We start from the raw sequence: 24,117 nt of genomic DNA, 5'->3' as shown, positions 1-24,117 counted from the left end.
GGCCTCCATAGTAGGTGCTACTCACTAATAGCACTTGCTCCAACAGTATGTTCATGCTATACGGGGGGTGTGCTCTTTCTCTCGTTTGTGACGTGCCATTCTGCAGGACACAGTGTCCACCATCATCCGGTTCTGCTCGCCGCGGATCTTCTCCCTGGGCCTGCCGGGCTGCACCCTGCTGCTCTGGGACTTCATCGTCGCCGCCAGCAAAGTCGCCACATGCGGGGTCGTGCATGTAGGGGCCCGCCAACACACACACACCCACACACCCACACACCCACAAGACAAGACAAAGATCCCCGTATAGCCTGAACAGACGGTTGGGGCAAGTGCTGTTAGCGAACACCTATGAATGCCGACGCGGCACACAAGGTGGTGGGTGGCCAGCACCACGCCCGACCGCCTTTGTCTCCCCAGCGGCGATGTTTACACATCGCACCAGGTACTCATTTGAGGCTGAATCGACGTAGGGGAGGCCCAGGATCAGTTCAGATAATCGTCACTGGTGTTGGCCGTGAGTGGGGATCGAACTCGGGCCGCAGGGTTCTTAGCGTGACGCGCTAACCGCTACACTACCACTCTCCACGCACCCACGCACGCAGCTGCACGAGCATCGATTTGCCGGCGCCCGTTTTAAAAGCGGTTAATTGCGGGGGAGCGGGGGGGGGGGCGTGAGCGTGAGTGCTCGTCACCTCCTCCCATTACTTCACGCTGGGGTTTTTTTGTTTTTCTAATGACCCTTTAGTCGGAAATTGCGGCAGTCTCCTGTTTGACCCTGCGTGCTGCTGTGGTGCTCTTCAGGCTCCCCGGACAGAAGCGCAGATGCTGCTCGGCTCCATGCTGTGCTTCCCGAACCTCTACAAGGAGGTGTTGGTGTTGCAGCCCGTTGCCACTGACACAGCTCTCATCCCATGCAAGGACCTGAAGGTAAAGGAGAGTCGCGCACCGCCCCGCCGGTTACTTGACGTGAATTACGGGGATAACGAGCTGTGGACTCGGTGGCTCGGCGGCCAGAATCAGAATTGGAAGAATCCGATGAGCTATGAAGCTGTTTTTTCACGGATGTCCAGTAAGGGGCGGGTCACAACGTTACAGCAACAAATAATACAAAAACACAAAATGAGTGCAAATTATAGGGAAGGTAAACACATCACATAAAAAAATAAAACGAATTTTTTTTTTGTTATCCTATTAGGTAAGGCCCATTGAGCTATTAGTTTTCTTTTTCAGAAGCGACTTGGCCACAAATTGATAGCTCAACGAAGTGGCCTATCATGTGGAAATCCACAGCGGCAAAATTATCTAAATAATCTAGACGCATCTTCTTGGTTTTTTCGGTAAAGTCACGTAGAAGGGAAATAATAAAATAATAAAAATAAAACATTATTTTAAAAAAAAAATTTATTATTTCCCTTCTACGTGACTTTACCAAAAAAAAACAAGAAGATGAATCCCTGCAGTCACGAAAGCTTTAAATCGAAATCTAGACGCACTTCTCTAAATGTGGAGTAGGAAAAGCGGAGAGCGACTTGAGCCGGCATCGCTGGGATGCCTGGGTTCAGAGTCTGGACGGAGTGATTCCAACTGGGTTCTCGAGTTTAGCGTGAGCTGATGGTCTCAGCCCGGCGGTCAGCAAATGGCTGCACCAAAAAAAAAAAATCATTGTATTGAATTTGGTTTGTCCAAAGGTGAGAATGAGAAAATCCATTTAATTGACGTTCAGAGAATCAAATAATCAGGTCCGCTTGTGTGCCCAAAGAAGCCTATTGAAGTGCCTGGAGAAGGAGTTATGCAACGTTCTCTCCCGGAACCGTTTGCAACTAGTGTGACGCTCTGCTTGTTGCGAGAGCTCTCGATGAAAATGTATTTTTTTGTGATACAATGATAATGCATGAATGTAAAACTAAAATATGTATGCATTAACATATTCCATATTCTGTACAAATGGGCGCTTGAATTTTCGAAAGCCGGCTTTGATGTTGTGATTGCAAGCGGCAGTAATTCGTTTCATGTCCCGCCAGGAGCACATCATTAAATCCCTGCTGAAGTCTGCGAAGGAGGAGCCTTCCGTGTCTGCAAGGTAAGAGCCGCAACATGTCACCGAGGTTGTTGCTTGGATCGTTTTAGACAACATCCCAAACACAAGAGTTGCGTTTGGAGTGAGTACGTTGGAACAAATTGTATTTGCCCATTTGCGAGCTATTCAGCAGCTGCAGTAATTTTCGTCCTGTGAAAGGGCTCATTCTGATTGAAAGGAACAAGAAAGCTATGGTGTTGATGATGAGTCATGAATGACATCTGACCTATTAACTAGGATAACAAAAATGTAAGCAGAACTTAAATTTTATCTCGAAGCTAATCACATGTGGTTTTAGAAATGTTTTTCTAAGCTCTTTCCACTAATTTAATTTCTCGTGTTAACAAATCTGGCTGTCCGCCTGATGAAGCTTGTTGTAATAACTGGCGAAATGTCGTACTCAGATTGGAAATGTTGTGGATTTGCTCTCCAACAAACCGGCGTGCTCTACACGAATTGGCACGTTCTGTTTACGTGACAAACCTTACTAATTGGCTGTGTCTGGTGGTGGCGGGTTTAACGCCACATTTATCCTTACGCGATCTAACGCAAAAAACCTGTATAACGGAGAAAAGTTGAACGAATTGAATGAATATTCACAAAATGTATGCTTGACAAATAGCTTTCAGGGATGTTAACAGTGAAACTTCATGGGCTGTTCTATAAATTACTCGCAGCCCACCTGTATATTGAACATGAGCATCCCTTCCTCCAGCCAGTGAGCCAGCAAACATTGTTCCTTATATTGCAGACTGCACGTCCTTTGCACGTGTCCATCCATCACCTCTCTTCAGCCAGCTAGCGAACAATGCTTTTTCCTAATCTAGTATGATATGATGTGACAGTCAGAGTAATTTTTCCCCATGCAGTTACATTTTCAAATGTATTTTTTATAACATGTTCTTTCCAGGTGTATAGCGCTGTGCAACGTGGGGATTTGGATGTGCGAGGAACTGGCCCATGCGACGAAGCACTCCCTTATCAAAGAAGCGTTAAATGTTATCGGTGCAACGTTGAAGGTAACGTCTGCGTTCTCACCACGGTTATTACTCGTACACGGGAGGGGCGGTGGCGATCCGTTTGATCCGCCGCGCTGCGCGACAAATCCTGGCGACCCGAGTTCGATGCACGAGCACGGATAACGCCATCGGAGGATTTTTTTTTTTAGGTTTTAATTTTGGCACAGGTCAAACTCGCACCTCAAGATGAGCACGGTTGGCTACGTGCGTTGCAAAAAAATAAGTTCGACATACATACATACACATACAAACCCACTGGGCAATAGATGGTCATTTTTGATGGAGAACCCGGTAACACCATAGAAACCTGGTTACAGCAACAAAACCTAAACATGGACAACCAACCTGAGCAATCGACCGGCGCGGTGAAGTATAGTCAAACAATTTCCGTGACCGACGCGGCACGGGGAGACCTCGCTCCCAGCAGTGGATCGACAAAGGGCTGTCGAGCGGAGTGCTGCAACTCCAGTGTTCCCAGCCGTACAAGGGAAGGCGTGTGGTCCTATTATTACATCCGGTTGCTTCGACATCCTCGTTAGTAGATTGCGCACACCGCTGCCACACCACGTGATTGACGCATGCATGCTTCAGCGTCCCTCCTTTGTTGTAACCGTTCCTGGGGAGGATGTGACTGATGCTGTTGCTGCTACTGCTGCCGCGCCGGTCCGACTCGTGTTGCCTTTGTGCTCTCTCGTGTCTCCCCATTAGTTCCCCCACAAGCACGTGGCCCAGGTGGCATGCGACCTCCTGCACCTGCTGGTGTCGTACGTCGACAAGCTGATAGAATATCACGTGGACATGCCAAAGAAAATCATCGGGGTACAACGTCACGCGTGTTTTTACTCTGCCGACGTACACTTTATTAGGTTTTTAGAAACGTGACAGCGCTGCCGGATTTGTCACGCGGGAGCTCACGTCACGTGATTATTCGTATTTTCCGTTCCCCTTTGCAGATTTTGGTGGCGACGATGGTTTACCTGTTACCTGCAGCGGAGCACTCGCAACAAGAGCAAGAAAAGAGGGTGGGCGATCGTTTTTTAAATGAACAAAGCGACGCATTTTTTTGTTTCCGCAAAAAAAAATTCCAAAGGCTATTACACATGAAGTGTGCTCAGAGGTTTTGCGTTGGATTGTTTTGACGAGGTATTTTCATGGAACCTGACTTTAATTGTTTTAATTGGCCCCATTTGTTAAATAAAATTAGATTTACATTTTAAATGTCATTCATCCACGTGCGCAGCTCCACTTACAGTGCTTCCATTGTTGCTGCTTGTGTAATTGTTTATTGCATTTTGGTTTCAAGTGGTGGGTATATTTAACCATATTGGGCACGTGATGAGCCGCATCCACCCACCCCGCTGCCATCGATGTGTTGAACGTTCAAAGTCACGGTCACAATTCCTTTTCTGTCTGCGTCGTATAGCTTCGTTTGTGTTAAATGTCTTGTACGTGTTCCCCCTTTGCTTTTTTCTTCTTCTGTTCGTCGAATTGTATTTTAGCGTATACAATTACAAACAGCACGGCTGCCATAGCGCTCTTTGATGCATGTATTTGGAGTGGAAATATTAATCTTAATGGATAAATTAACACGTCTGGCACATATTCTTGGTTCTTTCGGTAAAGTCACGTAGAAGGGAAATAATAAAATAATATAAATACAAAACAATAAAAATTCTCACGACGTTTCGACTGCAACACAAGCAATGCAACACAAGCAATCATCATCAGGTGTGAAATCCACACCTGATGATGATTGCTTGTGTTGCAGTCGAAACGTCGTGAGAATTTTTATTGTTTTATATTTATATTATTTTATTATTTCCCTTCTACGTGACTTTACCGAAAGAACCAAGAATATGAATCCCTGCAGTCACGAAAGCTTTAAATCAAAATGTAAACGTCTGGCACAGTCGTGGTTTGAGTTGCGTTGCTACGTATGTTTTTCCAGTTGTCTTGTCCACCTCCAATGCCGTGAGAGGGTACAGTGGTGGCGAGATGTTAGTTACCTCATCTGGTCTACAGGAGGTTGTGGGTTCGATCCCGACCCTGACGCCTGTTGTATATCTGGAGTCTGCATGTTCTCTTCTCCCTGTGGTTGCGTGGATTTTTCTCTGGATCCTCCGTTTTTTCCCTCCACATTTCTAATCGACGTGCGTTTAGAATATTTGGCTGCTATAAATTTCCACGTGATAAGCCACTTGGTCGAGCTATAATTTGTGGCCAGGTCGCTTCTGAAAAAAATATTTCTAGCTCGGTGAGTTTAACATGGTAAAGTAAAAATTGTTTAGTTTTTTTACGTCCGACGTTTCGCTCCACATACTGGGAGCTTCCACAGGGCCATCTGCAGAAGCCCCCCGACACGTGCAGAAAAACATCGAACAATGCACGGCACAACCCGAAAAGCACATCGAGGCAGCTATCCATCATCCATGCCATGCAGTTCGCGACTAAACAAAAGTCTCCAAAATCTTCGTGTGTTAAATGCAGACATTTTCATTTTATTCGAGAACAACATTAGACGTGGAAAGTGGAGAGTGGCGTGGCATGAGAAATAGCAATGAGGTTAACCCTGCTCTGGATTGTGACAGATCTTAGACATCCAGCCAGTGTAAACAGCGCGGCATCGCGTTAACCTCACCACCTGGGTGTCGAGCAGCATCTCGGTCCGTGCGGCTCATCCCGCAGTCGTCAAGTTCACCTTCGTCTCGCCAGCGGTGACGGACGGCGGCACCTGTGGCGCGCGGTGAGTTTTTGTGGCTCCCCCCCCCCCCCCCCCCCCCCAGCTAATGGTGTCGCTGCTGCTGTGCCTACTCGACTGGTGCATGGTGCTGCCTGTGGACACGCTGCTGCAGTCGCTGATCCCCGCCGGCGCTTCCAAGCCCCACTCCGTGTCGCTGCTCAGCAGCATTTACAAGGCGAGCGATCCTCCGTGCCGTCGATACCACTGGACAGCTGTGAAACAGCTTTGTAGCTCTTCATCGGATTCCTTCGGTATACATAGAGATTCTGATTCTGATACGAATGGCTCCCCAGGTCCACTGCTCGGGAAGTCCCCTCCCCATGAGCAATTCCACCCCTGGTTCTGTCTGTTTTCAGGTCTCCAAATCTTCCTCTTAAACCCTGGGGGGGGGGGAGGAGGGACTTAATCACTTCCTGTGTCTCCTTCTCGCTCTTGCTCAGTGCCTCCCAGTGTATCTCCCAAGCTTCTGAACGCTTTGCGTTGGCTAATGAGTGGTTAGCTATATTTCAGTCTGTCTTGAAAACTCACTTCTTTAAATTGGCCTTTACCCACCTAGTTCTGGCCGTTTACCCTGCAGGTTCTGTTCATTCGCTGCTTGCCATACACGGTGGCGCATTTGGATCTACGGATAAAATGTGCCTTGCAATGTTTATTATTATTATTACGTCAGGAAGGAGTTGCTATCGCCAATGGTAACGCGGCGACTGTTCCTCACTTTTGTTTACCTTTCTCGCGTTGCCGGTGGTCCCTTTTGCGCCCGCAGGTCCTCTACAGCTGCGTGTACGGCTACCATTTCTTCAACAACCCCAGGTACTGCCCCCTCACCCTGAAGGACCTCATCAGTGTCGACTACAATCCCACACTGCCCCTGGACGAAATCAAAGACCCCGAGCTACTCTATCCACAGTCGGACAGGTCCAGCAAGCTCCTGACGGTGTCCGATGGTACGATTATCCTTTTATTTATAATCATTATTGCCGTTCATTTTAGGACACTTGTTTGCCTTGGACTTTCTCAGGCGGGGTCCCACCTTCACAGCACATAAGGGGCAGAGGCCAGAGAGGTAGGGCCATTGTGCCTCCCTGTACGCTGCGTGAATAACGATGTTGGCTACGTACGGTGTGAAAGAAGTGCAACACACGTACCACACTGGTGCGCAGCGCTGCCTTTTGGCTTCCTGGGTGGCGATCTGTGCCTTTAAGGTGCCACCCCCCCCCCCCCTATTGTGTGCACGTATGTCGAAGTACGTTGAACGTCTTTCGCACCGTACGTAACCCAGTCGTGCTAATCAGAGGTGACGTTTAACGATTTAGATTTGTCGGTGTTTCTTTCGTGTTCATTCACAAGGCTCTTGTGAATTAACACGATGCAACCAACGCTGTGCTTGAGAATTCTGCTTACTCCCTGTATTGTCTGCCAAGCACGCACAAAAGCGTGGTTAGCCGAACGAGTTCGTAGGCCCGGCCTAGATATTTTATATATCTGTGCTACCAGAGATGGGCCAAAACATTATGATTGTGATTTCATGTAATGGTCTGAAACTATGATATTTGGACATGATTGCCATTTGGAGGGGAGCAGTGGCTTAGAGGAGAGTTGGCGGTGAGCACACTGCACTTTGACCCCGGCCACTTGAGTTTGATATGACGGCCACGGCTACCATCAGTGGAAAGTGGAATCTGAACCGGTCCTTGGCCACGGTGATGGGTAGGGTCTTCCTCCCACACTGGATTGACAAAGTGCAGTGAATTATAATAATAATTTATTATTAAACATTGACCAGATCATTTCGTACCAATTCACTCTTATCGGCCATGTGAAGGAATGAGTAAAAAGTTGTCATTTTTTTTGCACCTTCACTGATTGACACTAATTGTTTCCGGCTATGGACCACGCCAACTTAAGCCTGGTGTGGATGGTGGGGGGGGCTGGTTGTGTTGGTGGCCGTGCGTCGTTCCCAGGAGCTGCTCGTATCCAGCGCGAGCTGATCCCCCTGGCGGCGCGGACTGTCATGGTCCACCTCGTCAACCACCTGGGCCACTACCCGCTGAGCTGCGGGCCAGCGCTGCTCGCCAGCCTGGTGCGCGAGCACCACGAGAACCCGCACGCCAGCGCCGCCGAGCTGTCTGCCGACCTCTTCGAGAACCCGAACCTGCAGTTCTTTGTGTTCAACAAGAGCACGCTGCTCTCCTGCCTGCAGATCCCTGCCGAGAGGGACGTCCCCGGCGGCGGGGTTGCCGCCGGCCTGGCCTCGTCCGCCGCGTCCAACGTCCGCGTCGTGGTGCGCGACGTCTCGGGGAAGTACTCGTGGGACGCGGCGATTTTGTACGGCCCCGCGCACTGCTGCCCGCAGCAGGAGCAGGAACAGCAGCGGCAGCAGAAGCAGCAGCAGGGACGTAGGCCGGCCGCGTCGGTGGGCAGCGCTTCGCTGGATCACGCGGACGTCGACTCGGCCGGCTCGGAGGAAGCGGCCGAGCCAGCGAAGGGGGGGGCTGCGGCGTCGTCATCATCGTCCGTCATGCAGGAGGGAGACTGCGCCGAGTCGCTGCCGGTGCCGTCTTGGGAGACGCTGGGGCGCGACCAGGACGCTCTGGACGAGACGCTGCGCTTCCTTGGCTCCACCAGCCCCGAGTGCCTGCAGCGGCCCGGCGCACCGCTCAACGTGCCCGCCGCGCCGCCGCAGTGCTCGTCGGAGAAGCTGGAGGGCGAGGTGCGCCGGGCGGTGCGTGCCCAGTGGCTGGAGGAGGGGAGGCACGCGCGCGCCCACTCGGGCGACGCGTGCATGCGCGCCGTGCCCGAGTGCGAGCCCGGCGCTCGCGAGCCGCAGTCGGCGTTCCACTACTGCCGGCTCTTCCTCAGCAGCCTGGGCATGCACTCGTGGGACCGCAGGTAACGGCTACGGAGAGCCGGCTCGCGCACGTGATACTGTTGATTCGTCGGTTGGTTTGAAACTGAACTCGGGGTCGGCAAACACTACAGCTCCTTTAAGAACTGCTTCTTCACGTTGTTTATGAAGGGCCACCGTCTCGTATTCGCCTGGTCAGATAGCCCCTATCACCTGCAAAGATGTGGGGAGGCCCTCATCCAGCAGTGGATTGACAAAAGGCATGAACAAGAGTCGGTTTGAGACAAATGGGTGTCTTTTGCAAGGGATACCAAGGTCAAAATAAAATGTATAATAATACTCTAAACGAGATCCGTTTACGGACAGGGTGTGTGCTGTTATTATGGTATTTTCCTTTTAATTTTCACTCTGGAATATTTTTCTGTCGTGATGTTTGCTGCTAAGACGTTTAGCACTGTGCTTTAATGAACCCAGTTTAATCACGGGTGCATGATATCCATATTCGAACCTGTGTCCGCGGTCGGTGCCGGCTGAAGGTAATAACCCCTGAGCCAACCTTCCGTATCCTCAATCGACCCGAATTTACTGTTTTATAAATGTTCCTGCAAGTGCCGCCTCTCACAACAGCGAACAGCGATGTGGCAGCGCCATTAATGTCCACAAACGTGACAGCGCGCGGATGCTTGAATTTACGCGTCACGCAGATTGCAACGCTTGCTCGCCCGCGTGCGTTTGCCCGTTACGTTGCATTGTTTCGATAGCCCAAAATCAAACAATGCTTTGTTGCTGTGTCAGGCCGAGCTTCGATTTGCTGAAAAAGAACGAGAAGCTATTGCGGGAGCTGAAAAACCTCGACTCGCGACAATGGTGAGTCCTCAAGGGGGAGGGTGCAATTCTGCTTGCCCGCCTCATCGTTTGATGAGGCACCGTTTAACCGTGATGTCTCCATTCCAGTAACAAAGCAGCGTCTCTCGCGTCCTCTAAAGCCGATAGGATTGACCAACGCCTGGTGATCAATGCGTTTGTCTTGGGACACTGATTGCTGCTTGCTTTTGATATTTTTTTTATTTTTTGTTCATTTTTTTTGCTTACGAAGCCATTGCAGTGATTGGGTCCTTTGTGCGCGTGCAGCCGAGAGACGCACAAGATCGCCGTGCTGTACGTGGCGGAGGGTCAAGAGGACAAGCTCTCCATCCTCTCCAACCAGGGGGGCAGCCGGGCCTACGAGGATTTTGTAGCCGGCCTTGGCTGGGAGGTGAGGCCCTGGCCAGTTTTTGGCACGGGGGGGGGGGATGCGGTTGATGGTTTTTAACCGCACCGTCGCCACCGCCGCCGTCTTCATCATCATCGGCTTTTAGCCCCACCTCCCAATGGCACGCGCGTGTACAGCGACCGCAGTGCGTGACCGCACGCACGCATGGGCAAGTAAGTTTGAAACAATATTTCAGGGATAAAATGTTTAAAAGTGAATTTTTGGAGTCTGCTGGACAATGAGTTATTTCCTCTGCCCCCCCTCTTTTGTTCTCAATTAACCTTTTTTTTTTATGTCATCTAGAACAGCGTGGCACGCTGGTGAACGCTCACCATCGCGCGATCCGTTTTTGGCAACGTGCCATATTTCCCATAACCACAAAAATATGTCAGGTTGACCTATTGTCAGCATGTGAATCTGCCGACCGCTTTACACGTTCGAAGCACTGGTCTCAAAACCGCGAGTTCTTGTCCGCGCGAACCCGCACTCGCGTAACGACGGTGGCGCGTGCGTTGCCACCGTGTGTGCCGTTCGTCGCAGGTGGATCTCACCACGCACTGCGGCTTCATGGGCGGCCTGCAGCACAACAGGAGCAACGGCTTCTCCACCCCGTACTACGCCACCTCCACCATGGAGGTGATCTTCCACGTGTCCACCCGCATGCCGTCCGAGTCCGATGACTCTGTGACCAAGAAGGTAATCGCGGAGGCCGCTGGGCCCGTCGTGACAATAGCTCGGTTCCGAACGAAGAAAACGCTGATGAACGCTCGTGTTTTAATCATCGTCGTTGTCGTCGTCGTCGCGGTTCATTTCTTTTGATCGCGCGCGCGCGCGTGTAACCTGCACACGCGGTAACTTCACCTGGTTTTCCGTTGCGCAGCTGCGCCACATCGGAAACGACGAGGTGCACATCGTCTGGTCGGAGCACAGCCGAGATTACCGAAGGGGCATCATCCCGACGGAGTTTGGCGACGTCCTCATTGTCATCACGCCGACCAAGAACCAGCTGTTCAGCATCCAGATCATCAAGAAGCCGGAGGTGCGACGCCCGCTCGCGACGGGGTTGGGGGGTGGGGGCGCCTGCCATAACTTTGCAACACGGAACGATACAAGTGTGAAAGAAGGCACTTATCGTCGCATTAAGATATTTTTCCCAGTTTTGTTCTTGCGAAGGCCGCTATTGATTTCCGTTGTCGCTCGGCACATAAAAACACCGGGTGGGCCCATATACACCCCGATTACGAACCGTGTGAGAGTGAATGAAAATATAAAGTCAGTCTGGCTCGTTAAAAGTGCAGCCCCACTGCATTTCGCAAAACTAAAATTAGCCACCACCACCCCCCCCCCCTAAAAAAAAACAAATCCGCTTTCGATTCTTTCAATTGTTCCAATCATAGACTAATCCATCATAAGCCAGGATAACTGGCATGCCCATCTCATTCACGTATTTTGTATGTTCGTGTGTTGAACTTCTTTCACACCGTACATAGCCAACCATGATAACCGGAGGTTATACTTTTAATATCACTCTAAAAATGCATACAAAATTCTCTTATCTTGGGGCCAAACAGGAACGGAGCCAGTTTGGTACTTTGATGGATGACCACCAGGGCTTGCCAGATGTTGTAGGTGTGGGCTGGAAGGTGTCCACTATTACCCCTAGTATGTTTGGGTTTTCTCCAGGTACTCTGCGTTCCTTCCACATGCCACTCATTACCAATATCGTCTGTTAGCCAAAATCCCAGTGCAAGTGCTGAGTTGAAGTGGATTGCCTGGGTGAATAATGTGGCATTATTGTTATGATGTTTTGGTCTTCCGAATCATCCAGAAATGCCACTTGGTATTATCATATCTCCAAGGCTAAGGAGGTTCAAGCCTTGGACAGTGCTTAGGGGGGGGCAACCATCAAGCATAAAACAGGTGTTATAAACCGCATCAGGGTTAGATTGTGAGGCAGCAGAGGGCAGTACAGCAAAAGCAATGGTTGTACTCGACGATGCTCCCATAGTGGTGAAGTACTGTCAAATAACCAACACAATCCGCACGGCATGTAGAGGCCTACATCCAGCAGTGGAGATGATAAACAGGCTGATGAGGCTGGTTGTAATTACCGGCGAAACATAATTCTCGAAATGTAAATGTTGTGGGCTTATTCTCCATCACACCGGTGTGCTGAACTAGTATCGATTTGTTTAACACCGTAGGCTTTCGCGACCAGTATTATTCATAATAAAGATTTTTGTATTAGATCGCGTTATTTATAAACGTGTCGCAACCCTCCACCACCCGACATGGCCAATCAGTAAAAAATGTGTCACGTTGACAAAAGACAAATAGTTCACTACTTTAGGACATGATTGGGTAGAGTGTTTGGTTCAGTTATTAAAAAAGACACATGACAACTTATTACTAATCTACAACTGATTACTAATCATAGCAATTAACTGATTACTAATCTATTATATAATTACAATACCCACCCCTCTCCGCCTCTGATCTCTGCATCTGATTGGGTTTAATGATGACGTCACCCTGCTGCTGCTCTATTTAAGACCGGGAGCAAGTGGAGGGCTTCACTATTCTGGAAAATTGTCCGATGATGCTGGATGCAATTACCAGCGAAACGTCGTGCTACTCAAAAATTGTAATTGCTGTGGATTCACTCTTCAACACACCGGTGGGCTAAAGTAGTGAACTGTTTGTCTTTTGTCAACTTGACACATTTTTTACTGATTGGCCGTGTCGGATGGTAGAGGGTTGCGACACATTTATACATAACGTGATCTAACCCAAAAACCTTTATTACAGTAACGATTTGGCACGTTTTATTTACGTGACAAACCTTAGTAATTGGCAGTGTCGAGTGGTGGCGGGTTTAACGACGCATTTATATTTACGCGATCTAACCCAAAAAAAACTATATCATGGAAAATGGATGCCCACTCGCAGCGTTCTCCGCAATCAAAATTCAAAGAGTTAAACACAAAGGGGGCCTTTGTCCCGCAGGCGCCATTCTTCGGGCCCTTGTTTGACGGCGCCATCGTGGACGGGAAGATCCTGCCGGTGCTGGTGCGAGCGACGGCCCTCAACGCCAGCCGCGCCCTCAAGACTCTCATCCCGCTCTACCAAAGCTTGTATCCTCCTTCATGAAGACCGCCCGCGGGTCACTCGCCCCCGGCCGCCCCCCCCCCCCACCATCCGTGTGCCACCTCTGGCGGTGGAGGTCGAATGTTCGTCCGGCGGGGGAGCCGTGAAGGCATCGCCGTGACGGCTCCCCCGTGACGTCGTCGAAGCGTCCACGGTTCTTGTCAAACGCACGCCGGTTTGAGCCGTAGGGATAGGGGCGCCACTGTGGCAAGATGTTAAATACCTCACCTGGTATGCAAGAGGTTGTGGGTTCGATCCCGACCCTGACGCCAGTATATTTGGAGTTTGCGTGCTGTCCCTGTGGTCGCGTGGATTTTTTCTCCAAATCCTCTGGTTTCTTCCTCCACATTTAGAAACACACGTTTAGAGTATTTGGCCGCTATTTAATTTCCACGCGATAGGCCACTTCGTTGAGCTATCATTTGTGGCCAGGTCGCTTCTGAAAAATAGCTGCCATAGCTCAGTGGGCCTTACCTGGAAAAATTAAAATAGTTCAGTTTAGATGCCCGAGTGAGGCCCTTTCACAGGTGGTGGGGAGCAGAGTGTTATGGAAACACGGCAACAGGGCAGCAGATGCCGTCCGTGATGGTGATGCCAGGCACTTGGAGGCACCGCACACTTACAGAGGGCGATAGCGAGGCGTAGAATCGGAATCCCTTTGCACATTGCAAAGGAGGGGGGCAGCCCTGATAGCAGCATCGATGAAAAGAAGCACATTTGCAGAATCATGTTTTTTTCTCGTGCCGTATCTCTTCGCATTTGCTATTACGTATGTACTTATTATATCTTGAGCTTCTTTCAAACCATACGTAGCCAACAGCACTAAACGCATTCGCCGCACGTGCGTGCCCCCGCTAAAGCTCCTTAGTGCCATCACCGCAGCTACGAAGAGCGAGCCCGGTACCTGGACTCGATCGTGCAGCACCACCGCGACCAGACGTGCTTCGAGGACTTTGCCTTCCAGCTCGTGTGTCCGGCTCCGTCGCGGCCCCTGCCAACTGAGCATGGTGAGAGACACGCAGAACGCGCGTGACGGCGTTTACACCGCCCGCGCGCCACCCCCCGTGTCCCCTGTGAAGCTTGGGAGCGTTTGTTCCGCGGTGTGCGTTTTCACCCCGGCACGTGCAGTGAAACGTCGGGACAACGGCGCCCCCCGGCGCAACCACAAAAACACGTCGGTAGCCGGGGAAGCCGGGCGGCACAACCGCCGTGAAAATCTACGCGACGGTGTTTTTGGCTTTGTCTAGAGCAAGGGTAGGGAACCTTTTTTCTGCCAAGGGCCATTTGGATATTTATAACATCATTCGCGGGCCATACAAAATTATCAAGTTAAACATTAGCCTGTTATATTTGGTCAAACATTTAATTAACTCACCCCTAATGTGATGGCAGGAACTGCTTCTCTTTGATGAGGCGTGTGATGTTAGCCGGTATTGATGATGTTGCTACTCGCAACTGCTTTTCCAGGTTTGCTCCTAGATTTATTGAATTTCAAGTCCCGCCTGCGGTTGCTTTGGCAGGGCCAGACCAAATGATTTAGCGGACCTTAGACGGCCCGCGGGCCGGACATTCCCCACCCCTGGTCTAGACCGACGTTTGCGCCGTTATTAAAATAGACAATGGGGGTGGGTGTTGGTAAGAAGTGGCTCTGAGTTAAAATCAGCCGAGTGCCACTTGAGCGAAGGCCCCAGAGATCCGCTGCCCCATGCACCTGAGCTTCGTTCTGGGGATGCAGAGGAGACGTCTGCCCCATGCCGAGTCCGTGCCCGTGTGGGATGGGCACACGCCGCGTGTAGATGGAGCGTGTGGCGTAAGGAAACGGCGCCAGCCGATGGTGGCGATGAACGTGCCGCAACGGCGGTTTGTCGCTCGATGTACATCGAGGCACAATGACTCTTAATTGGTTGGGACGGGATGTCAGCGTGCCTGCATTTTCACACGTGTTCTTTATTTTTAATTGCTTGAATTAGCAATGGGAAGAGAGGTTCTGATCGTTGAATTCTACACGTAGCCGGATTAGGTTAAAGTCTTGATGAGAATAATGCCTTAAAGAAAATATTACATCTTCACTCTTTGGTTTACGATGCCAGCGGTTTATGTTTTAAGCTACGAAAGCCGTAGACGAGTGGAGACGAGAAGAGTTAGCTCCAAGTTTGCTGGTTCCTTGAGGGTGCTACGGCAGTCGTGAACTCTGCGGGGTCACGGGGGTAAGGGGGAGTTGTTGTCAAGCCACGTGAATGAATATTATTGAAGTTGGAAAAGGTATAATGGCTCTTTGTTTTTTTCGGTAAAGTAACGTAGGTGAAAATAAAAATAATACAAATAAAAATGAAAATAACACAATTAAATCACGACTTTTCGGGCGCAACACAAGCGTCCGTCATCAGGTGGAGACAACCAACAGCGAAAACAGTTCCTGAGGTGGGTATGTGCATCCTTGCAGTCACGGAAACTTCAAATCCAGAAGGTATAATGGATAGAAGTTCCCATTCTGTACGCGTCGCAGGAAGTACTCGGCAATCATTGAGCTCGAGTTGATGTAATTGAGCAGTTTAACACGTAGGCTTTCGCGACCAATATTGATAAGAAAGGTTTCTTTTATTTTTGATCGCGTTATTTATAAGTGTGTCGTAACCCTCCACCACCCAACAAGGCCAAGCAGTAAAAAAAAGTGTCACGTTGACAAAAGACAAATAGTTCACTACTTTAGTCCACCGGTGTGTTGAAGAGTAAATCAACATCATTTTAAATTTTTGAGTAGGACGTTTTGCTGGTAATTACATCCAGCATCATCGGGCAAATTGCAGTTTGGGTTTTGTCATGAGCTCTGTATTTCACGGCACAGGTCTGTGTGTGTGCGTCTTTGTTTACACTTCCCTCATAGGTGCTGGCAAACAGCACTTACCCCAATAGTATGTTAAGGCTATATGGGGGATCTTTGTGTGTGTTTACACTTCGAAGACAAAGATCCCCCATATAGCCTTCACAAACTTTTGGGGGCAAGGGTTGTTAGCAAGCAGCACCCATGAAGGCCTCCACGAAGGCTGGCACAGTACACGAGTGGGTGATGGCCAGCACCACACCCGGCCGCCTTTGTCTGTGTTCACACTTCCCCAAATGTGTACCCACACGTGTGTTGACAGTTCATTGTTGTATTTTCAGGCATGCATTGTTTTCCATTTGTGAAAAGAATATATATATCGTTCTCCAAATTGTGTGTTTGCTAACTTTTATTCAATCTCTCTGAATGGTGTTCGTAAAAAAATTATGGCTGTGACAGTTTGTAAAGTAAAATAAAATAAAAATGCGCCCGAATTGTCAGAGCGGTTTGATGCGAGGGCTTTACATTCGGCATTTTAAGTTGTCAACGTGGAATTTCGTTGTGAAATCGCAGCCCTAATTGAAGCGTGTGTTTTGTTTTGATCTCAAATCCCTCGTAGGTAGCCTTACTCTTTGATTACGCTTTTTATTTCTTCCCACTTTAGATCATTTTGCTTAAAATACTGAGTACCCCAAGGTAAGATCTTTGTTCGGTGGTCAATCAACACTAAACTTCTTAACTCCATTAACCGGTCAACGCCTCTTTAACCCCCCCCCCCCCCCTCGAACCCCCCCCCCCCCCTCCTCTTCATCATTCATCCGTCTTTACCGCGGCGGTTCTCTGTGAGGGGCCCCTGTCATTTGGTTTTTTGATCGTAACCGCCGCCGACGTGCGCGTGTCTCCGATCTGGGAGCCGCCGCGTAAAGATGTGTGTTGGCATAACCCCCCCGCTAACTGCGCTAACTAACAGCACTAACTAACCGCGTCGCCTTCTCACGCCCGCACTCGTCTTGTGAGCCCCGAGCCCGGGGGGTTGGAGAACCGCGCGAGCGTTGGCCGGCATGGCGGCGCTCGCGCTCTCCCTGCGCTCGCTTCGCTGGCGCTCAATGGGCTCGTCCGAGCACTCGCCCCCCCCCCCCCCCCTTGCCCCCTGCCCCCCCTCCATCCGCGCCACCCCCACGTCACGTCCCGGGTGGCTGCCGCGGACTGGCAGGAGTGGGGGAGGCGGCGGGGTTCTGGGTTTCTCGCTGCGGCGATCCCTCCCCGTGGTGTCCGCTGTCTTGTCTTTCGAAGCATCGTTTGACGGCCTTGCATGTTTTATTTTTTACTCACCGCTGAATGTCACATTTCATTCTTCACCCTCGGAGCCTTCGTTCGCGAGCGGAAGGGAGCGGCGGCGGCGGGCGGGCCGTGTGGCGGCTCTCGGAGCGTGAAGCGATTTTTGCGCCGCGTGCCGTTCGGGGCGACGTCCGACGTTTCGCTCCGAGCGCTGGCGGCTCCTCAGGCAGGGGACGTCGTGCCGAACGGCGTGTGTGGCACAACCCCCGTAAACGCGTCGGGAGAGCTCCACGGCACAACCGCGATGACCGTACGCCGTGGGTAACCTGGTGTCATGCGTTACGAATGACGATTCCTTAATAAGCGCAATGGCATGCAGTGATAACGTGTGTTCCGTAACTTAGGCAATCAATAATGCCCTGCGTTCGGGAAGTGAGGAGACCTAGAGTAAGTTGCAGTTCTCAGCTACTTGAAGCACACCATTGTTAATATGGCAGCCCTAATGTGCATTTGAGATGTATTTTCTATGTGAGTGTGTCTGTGAGTGTCTGTGTGTCGGGAGTGTAGCAACACCATTGATAGCGATTATCTGAACCCGTCCTAGGCATCTCCTAGGTCGACTCGGCCTCAAACGAGTACCTGGTGCGGTGTGTTAACATCGCCACTAGGGAGACAAAGGCAACCGGGCGTGGTGCTGGCCACCCACCCCTTCGTGTGCCATGCCCGCCTTTATAAGTGCTCGCTCACAGCACTTTCCCCAACAGTCTGTTAAGGCTATCCGGGGATCTTTGGGGAGGGGTAGTGCAACGGTTCGCGTGTTGCGCTATGAACCTGGCAACCCGAGTGACGATTATCTCAACCGGTCCTGGGCCTCCCCTAGGTCGACTTTGCCTCAAATGAGTACCTGGTGTGACATGTCACCATCGCCACTGTGCTGTCATAGGGCGGCTGGGCGTGTTGCTGGCCACCCACCCCCTTCCTGTGCCGTTCCGGCCTTCGAAGGTGCTCGCTTAACAGCACTTGCCCCGACAATCTGTTAAGGCTACACGGGGGATCTTTGTGTGTGTGTGTCTGCAAGTCCGGCTGCCAGGCTTCCTACGCCTCGTTACCACTTTGTCACGAGTGGCCTGTAAAGCGCAGGTGGCTGCTCCTTGCAGAATCGCCGCCGCAAGCGGAAGGCCCAAGCGCGACCGCAGCGACCGTAGCGGACTCCGTGTCTCCTCTGTCGGCACGCTCCGCCCGAAGCCGCGTCTCGGTCAAGCTCCGTCGAGCGTCCGGCTCCTCCAACAAGGCAACGTAGTGGGAGGGTTCGATGGGGGAGGAAGGGGGGGGGCGAAGGAGGGGGTGGACGACTGCCCCCCCCCCGCCCCCCACCGCGATGATCTCCTTGGCACAACTCTGAAGCTGCCACACCTCCTTTCTCCCTACCTATGCACTCCGCACACCCGACAACTCTCCTCGCTTGCCGAACGCCACCACCCACGACCACCCCCGGTGCCCGAGTCGTGCGTACGAGAAGGGGCAACCTGCTGGCACTCGGTTCACCTCCCCCCCCCCCTTCAAACCCCCAACCCCGCAGGACTGCAGGTCACAAACACTGTCCGCCGACCGATGCCAGGGGGCAGGCGGGGCGACGAAGTTTCCGTTAGCGGGCGTTGTAACCGAAGGTGGCTGTGCGCCCACTCTGTCGGCCCGCAAGGCGCGAGCGACGTCGGGTGTGTATAGGCGGGTACTATACGGTACGGTTCGTGCCGCGCACGTACCCACGCGTGTACCCAAGCGCTCGCTGCGCGGTCGCCGGAAGTAGGCGCCTCTCGGTACGCTTGCGAGAGACGCAGGTTAACTTATTGTTTAGCGGAACCGTACGACGTCTGCCTCAAAGATATCATGTCAAAGATGAGATCAAAGTCGTGGACGAATGGACGGGCTCGCACTGCCCACGTTGAGATTGGAATTACGCGAGCAGCAGGAGGAGGACGGGCGGCATGCTTGCGCATCACCTATGGCCATAGCGCGACAGACTCGCTTTGCAGACTCGAACGTTAGGAGACTAAAATCAAATACTTGCCGAATACTGTACGTAGGTCTGCGTAAACGAATTTTTTTTTTGATCGTGGCACGCTTATTTTTTGTTCTCCGTCTGGTTGTAAATGTCTATCCAGCACGTTTGTTTGACCGTGCTCTTAAAGACAAAGAATAACGGTACAGGTTTTGTTGTTTGTTTGTTTAAAACGGACGATCCGGTACTTTGTTTTGTGTGTGTATGTATGTATGGTGCAAAGGTGTATCAACCTGTGCGTCATTGTTCTCAAGATGCAATATTTATGTCAACTTGATTGAGTTCCAGGAGTTGCGCGTGTCTCTCTGTGCAGGAATCTAAAGCTGTCTGTATAAGGCATGAAGTAGTTACAGAATTCCGCTGTATGATGTACTGTATTTTATAATGTGTATTATATATATAACAAAAAATATGAAGATATGTTAGCCCAACAACTGTACCATTTCTTCGTTATGTATTTTTATGTTATGTTTTTATGTTTTTTTTTCTTATATAAATAACTGGCCTTGTAAGCAGCACAAAAATATTCACTGTTTTCTTTTTTCACCGCAAAACAAATCATTATTATTGTTGTTGTTGTTCCAAAGTTCCTCAGCGGCTAACACAACGCGGCTGCTGCGTGTTTGCAGTACGGCGGTACAAATGTTCACGTTTCGCCCAAAAGCTTTCATTATTATTTAAAAAAGATATATATATAATTGAATAAAAAGTGGATAATTTCTACAACAATACCATTTCATAAATTCGTGACGATGGGCAAATCATGCTGGCTTGTTATGTTTTTGCATCGATTTCTCCGTGTCCGTTTATTAAAACTTGCACTTGAACAGTTTTGTAAACGTTTTAGTAACTTTTGCCCGACTCCTTTAAATTTGAATGATAACAATAATGCATTGTCCCTCTTGTCTGTACACAATTTAAGTCGGACAAAACTACAACCCCCGCGCTTGCCACGGAAGGTACTGACGGAGCGTGGTTCGCCGATGAGCTAAGGAACGGTCGGTCGATCGATCTGCCTGCGTCGTCACCGTACTTGTCGGGTGTGCAGGCGGTGCGACTGCGCCGAAACCGCACGCCCCCCCCACCCCCTCTGCCGCCGCGCCCAACGCGTTGAGCGATGCGTCGCTGGCAACACGGCCTACGCACGTGACGCCGGTAAAAACCCGATGCTTGCCAGGTCCCTCCACTGTGCGCGCGATGTCACCGCGCCCCGAATCACTGAATATATTTGCACTTAAACTGATCGCACCGTTAATAATTGGCGGCCGAGCCTTAACGTGACAACACTCGTTGTTGGGTGGACTTTTTTTTCTTTCTCTAAAAGGAAATGCACTGGTGGGTGTGTGTGCGCTACACAAGATTCGTGACTCTCATGGTGTGTGACACTCTCACCGGGATTATGTTTTTTGGCACCTGGGTAAAAAGGCTCTTGAGTTGTCAAATGTTCACCAGTTATCGGGGGTTCACGGTTCTTCTGGTCGCCGTCGTTGTTTTTCTAAGTTGTGTAGCGGATAAATTTGCCCATTATTCTGACATGGCATGATGATATACAGTGACTGCATGTGTAAATATCCTGACCATTACTACTGAACCCACTCGAGCATTTATTAAGGGATGGCTTGTATTTTGTAATCATAATTAATATGGGGGTGATGCCCTCTAATAAAAATGTTAAAACGTTTCAATTCTTCTTCTCAATGGTCATTGTCCTCCGTGTGGATAACTTCGCCCCCGCCATATGAACGTGGAGTTTCCACAGTTGGCTATAAAGAGGTGATGAGTACCGATGCCTCGAAGCTCGTAAGCAGGAAATGTTTGACTGCGCTTATTCACGCTCTCAAGAATGCAAAGTACTTTGTAAAGACACCGCTTGGGTCCAAAGTGGACGTTGTATGTGTGTCGAACTTCTTAGACACCGTGCGTAGCCATTTGTGATAATCGGAGGTGTTAACTATCTCACCGGGTATACAGGAGGTCGTGGGTTCGATCCCGACCCTGACGCCTGCTACTGTGTATTTGGAGTTTGCACATCTGTCTCCCTGTGGTCGCGTGGATTTTTCTGCGGGTCCTCCGGTTTTTCTCTCTAAATTTAGAAACGTGCTTTAAGAGTATTTGGCTGCTTTAAATTTTCACGTGATAAGCCACTTCGTTGAGATCTCATTTGTGAGCAAGTCGCTTCTGAAAAGATGAGTTATTGCTCTCGGTCTTACCTGGTAAAATAAACGTAGTTTTTTTTTAAATAGATGAGAGAGTTTTAAAGAAACGGGGTCCAAAGTGGACGTATGTATGGTTAACTTCTTTCGCACCGTACGTCGCTATATAATCGAGGGTGCGGGGGTAAGACAATGTTGCCCGTCCTACCAGATGACAAAGGTCTGAAAGAAACAGCGTTTTTATTCGTTGGGTCTTTCAGTAAAGGCACGTAGATAGAATTTAAAAAAAAAAATAACATCTGAAACACGGTAGGACCAATACCTCAGGCGTAGCTGATCATTGTTTTAACGCTTTGGGCTCACACGAAATAGATGTTTCCTAAGATGATGGTACTCTGCAAACCCACTGGCTATCGGCAAAGATTCGTTCATGAAGCCATCCAGATATATAAACACGGACACAATTTCAACCGAGAAGATGGGTACAAACTGAGCAATCATCGGAAGGACGTTATTAACCAGGTTAAGTCATAACTGGCTGTAATGTTTAGTAGTTATTTTCGACTCTCTGGTGTTACATTAACAGGTTAAATGCCTTACATTAACAGGTTAAATGTCTCACTAACACAGCCACTGTTGCTCGTTTTCTTTGATGTGGCGGTGGCTCTCCGATCTTACATTGACATGCTAATCTCTCAATACAATGGCCACCCCCGCAGCTTCGTCGTCGTGGAGGTTGCCTAGTTCTCACCGATCTTACATTGACATGCAAATTTCTTCACTAGCCCCGCCCACCTCGCTTATGACCCTTGGGCTACACACATCTCAAACCTTTATAACATCATGCCTCAGCAGCTCTCCCACTATTTTTTCACTTGATGACGATTGCTTGCGTTGAGATCGAAATGTCGTGATATTTTTATTATAATTTTTTCTATCTACGTGGCTTTACCGAAAGACCCAAATAATATGAATTCCTGCAGTCACGAAAGCTTTAAGTCAAAATTTTAAACAGCGTTTAGTCAATCCTGGCACATCGTGTTCGGTTAATGGACTCGTGACATTTTCAAGATAATTCCTTCCTTTTTGACTCGTATTTACAAATTAGTTTTTAAATTGCGTTTTGAATGTTGCACAGTATGTGTATAATGCACTACATAGTTCACGTTTTAAGGTCTACGTCCAGGGTGACTAATGCAGCGCCGTTATCGCTAACTGCGGCGGCGATATTTCTCATCAATTACCGGCTGCAGCATTTAAGCACGTTAATAATTTGTTCTTCTGCCGCTGTGCATTATCGTCGAAATGCATTTCCAAAGCAATTTGGGTGTGTATTTTACACATTGACGAAAATTACGGCGGCCCACATTTGTCATTTGCAAGCACTTGATTATAATACCGAGGCTCCTGCTGCTGTTGAAGCCAGCATTCATTCGTAATACGGGCACGTGGTCTCGCTCTCTATCTCTCTGCCCGTGACAGTAATACGAGCTTGTTTATGGCTTTGTCTCATTTTGAGACACGAGATGGCCCAGTTTGACCCAAATATTATTTCAACTGCCGGACCTAACTTGCAAGGGGGTTAAAAGAAAAAAAATCCCAACCAGAATGGGTTTAATAAACATTGCCACTTACACATTTCAATCATTGCCTCTTCATTTTCCAGTTAGCGTGCATTTTAATCGTGTGCTGCTCAAATAATAATAACGTACCAAGCCCCATTGTCAATCCACTGCTGGAAAAATACCCTTTTACATTCCATGTTGGTGATGGGTTGTGGTGGTGGGGGTGGGGTTCTTTGACCATATTTCACCAGTGAGCATTTGAGATTGGTCAAGGTGGGGGGCCCATAACCGGTTTGGAATTGGGTCACTGGATTCGTTTCACGGTGCGCTAACCATTACACTGCATCACCCCTGATATTAAAGTAAAGTGTTGTAAGTTTATCAAGAAAACCCAGGGGCATGTCTATCGAGCAGTGAGTCCCGTGTCCCCACAGGGTGACGGAGGTCACAGGGCCATTTGTGGCTCCTGCTGGGACCCCAAAATCCCTGAAACCGCCCATCCGCCCGGAGCCCCAATGGCACATGCGCCACGCAGCTTCTGTGACCTCTTTGTCAGCACTGAGTGTACATGGACACAGATGCGGGAGCATGGAAGTGTAGAGTACAATGGACTTTGCTGCGCTGACTTCCGTGCAAGTCCTTGGACCTATAACAATGCGTGTGTGTGGGGAGCGGTTGCGTAGCATCTCGCACCCTGCGCTGCGAAACCGACGACCCGAGTTCGATTGCCGCTCACGGCCAACGACGGTGACGAATATGTCAACCGGTCCTGGGACTCCCGTAAGTCGACTCAGCCTCAACGAGTACCTGGTGCGATGTGTAAACATCGCCACTAGGGAGACAAAGGCGGCCGGGCGTGGTGCTGGCCACCCACCCCGCCGTGTGCCGTGCCGGCCTTCATCGGTGCTTGCTAACGGCACTTGCCCCACCAGCTTTCTAAGGCTACACGGGGAATTCTTGTCTTTGGAGTTCACTCATCCACTATCCAGGCTCCAGTCTGCTTAGCCTCCGAGATCTGATGAACTCGGATACTTACCGGGTGAGTTGTTCATTGTCTCTTTTCTGAATACTGGATGGTATCATGTATTCAGACTGGTGGATGCTTATGTAACGTCCATTCATGTTAACAAAGCTACGTTGAGCCCAAGTAAACATTTGTTT

The 24,117-nt window shown here is 49.9% G+C and overlaps 1 protein-coding gene across 4 annotated transcripts in view; it reads left to right on the top strand.

Annotated features, from left to right (window-relative positions):
* The window catches only part of LOC133342344 (ral GTPase-activating protein subunit alpha-1-like), a 77,290-nt gene extending 56,367 nt beyond the window's left edge, over positions 1-20,923 (top strand). For 3 of the 4 annotated variants that reach the window (XM_061551450.1, XM_061551449.1, XM_061551448.1), the window contains 16 exons: positions 107-235; positions 802-927; positions 2,022-2,080; positions 2,988-3,096; positions 3,805-3,915; positions 4,050-4,118; positions 5,880-6,011; positions 6,600-6,780; positions 7,798-8,725; positions 9,477-9,548; positions 9,813-9,936; positions 10,474-10,629; positions 10,814-10,972; positions 12,940-13,067; positions 13,963-14,087; positions 18,337-20,923. In XM_061551450.1, the coding sequence (XP_061407434.1) occupies positions 107-235; positions 802-927; positions 2,022-2,080; positions 2,988-3,096; positions 3,805-3,915; positions 4,050-4,118; positions 5,880-6,011; positions 6,600-6,780; positions 7,798-8,725; positions 9,477-9,548; positions 9,813-9,936; positions 10,474-10,629; positions 10,814-10,972; positions 12,940-13,067; positions 13,963-14,087; positions 18,337-18,479 (2,751 nt within the window). In that variant the 3' untranslated portion in view covers positions 18,480-20,923. Of the gene's footprint in view, positions 1-106; positions 236-801; positions 928-2,021; positions 2,081-2,987; positions 3,097-3,804; positions 3,916-4,049; positions 4,119-5,879; positions 6,012-6,599; positions 6,781-7,797; positions 8,726-9,476; positions 9,549-9,812; positions 9,937-10,473; positions 10,630-10,813; positions 10,973-12,939; positions 13,068-13,962; positions 14,088-16,565; positions 16,598-18,336 lie in introns of all 4 variants that reach the window. The other variant, XM_061551451.1, reaches the window with a different exon arrangement.
* Positions 20,924-24,117: the final 3,194 nt, after the last annotated feature.

This window comes from Lethenteron reissneri, chromosome 14, assembly GCF_015708825.2.
Source record: "Lethenteron reissneri isolate LAM-NWPU_2019-01 chromosome 14, ASM1570882v1, whole genome shotgun sequence".
NCBI classification, from domain to species: Eukaryota; Metazoa; Chordata; class Hyperoartia; order Petromyzontiformes; family Petromyzontidae; genus Lethenteron; species Lethenteron reissneri.
The sequence above is the reverse complement of the archived record's forward strand: the minus strand, read 5'-3'. Positions and strand labels throughout refer to the sequence as shown.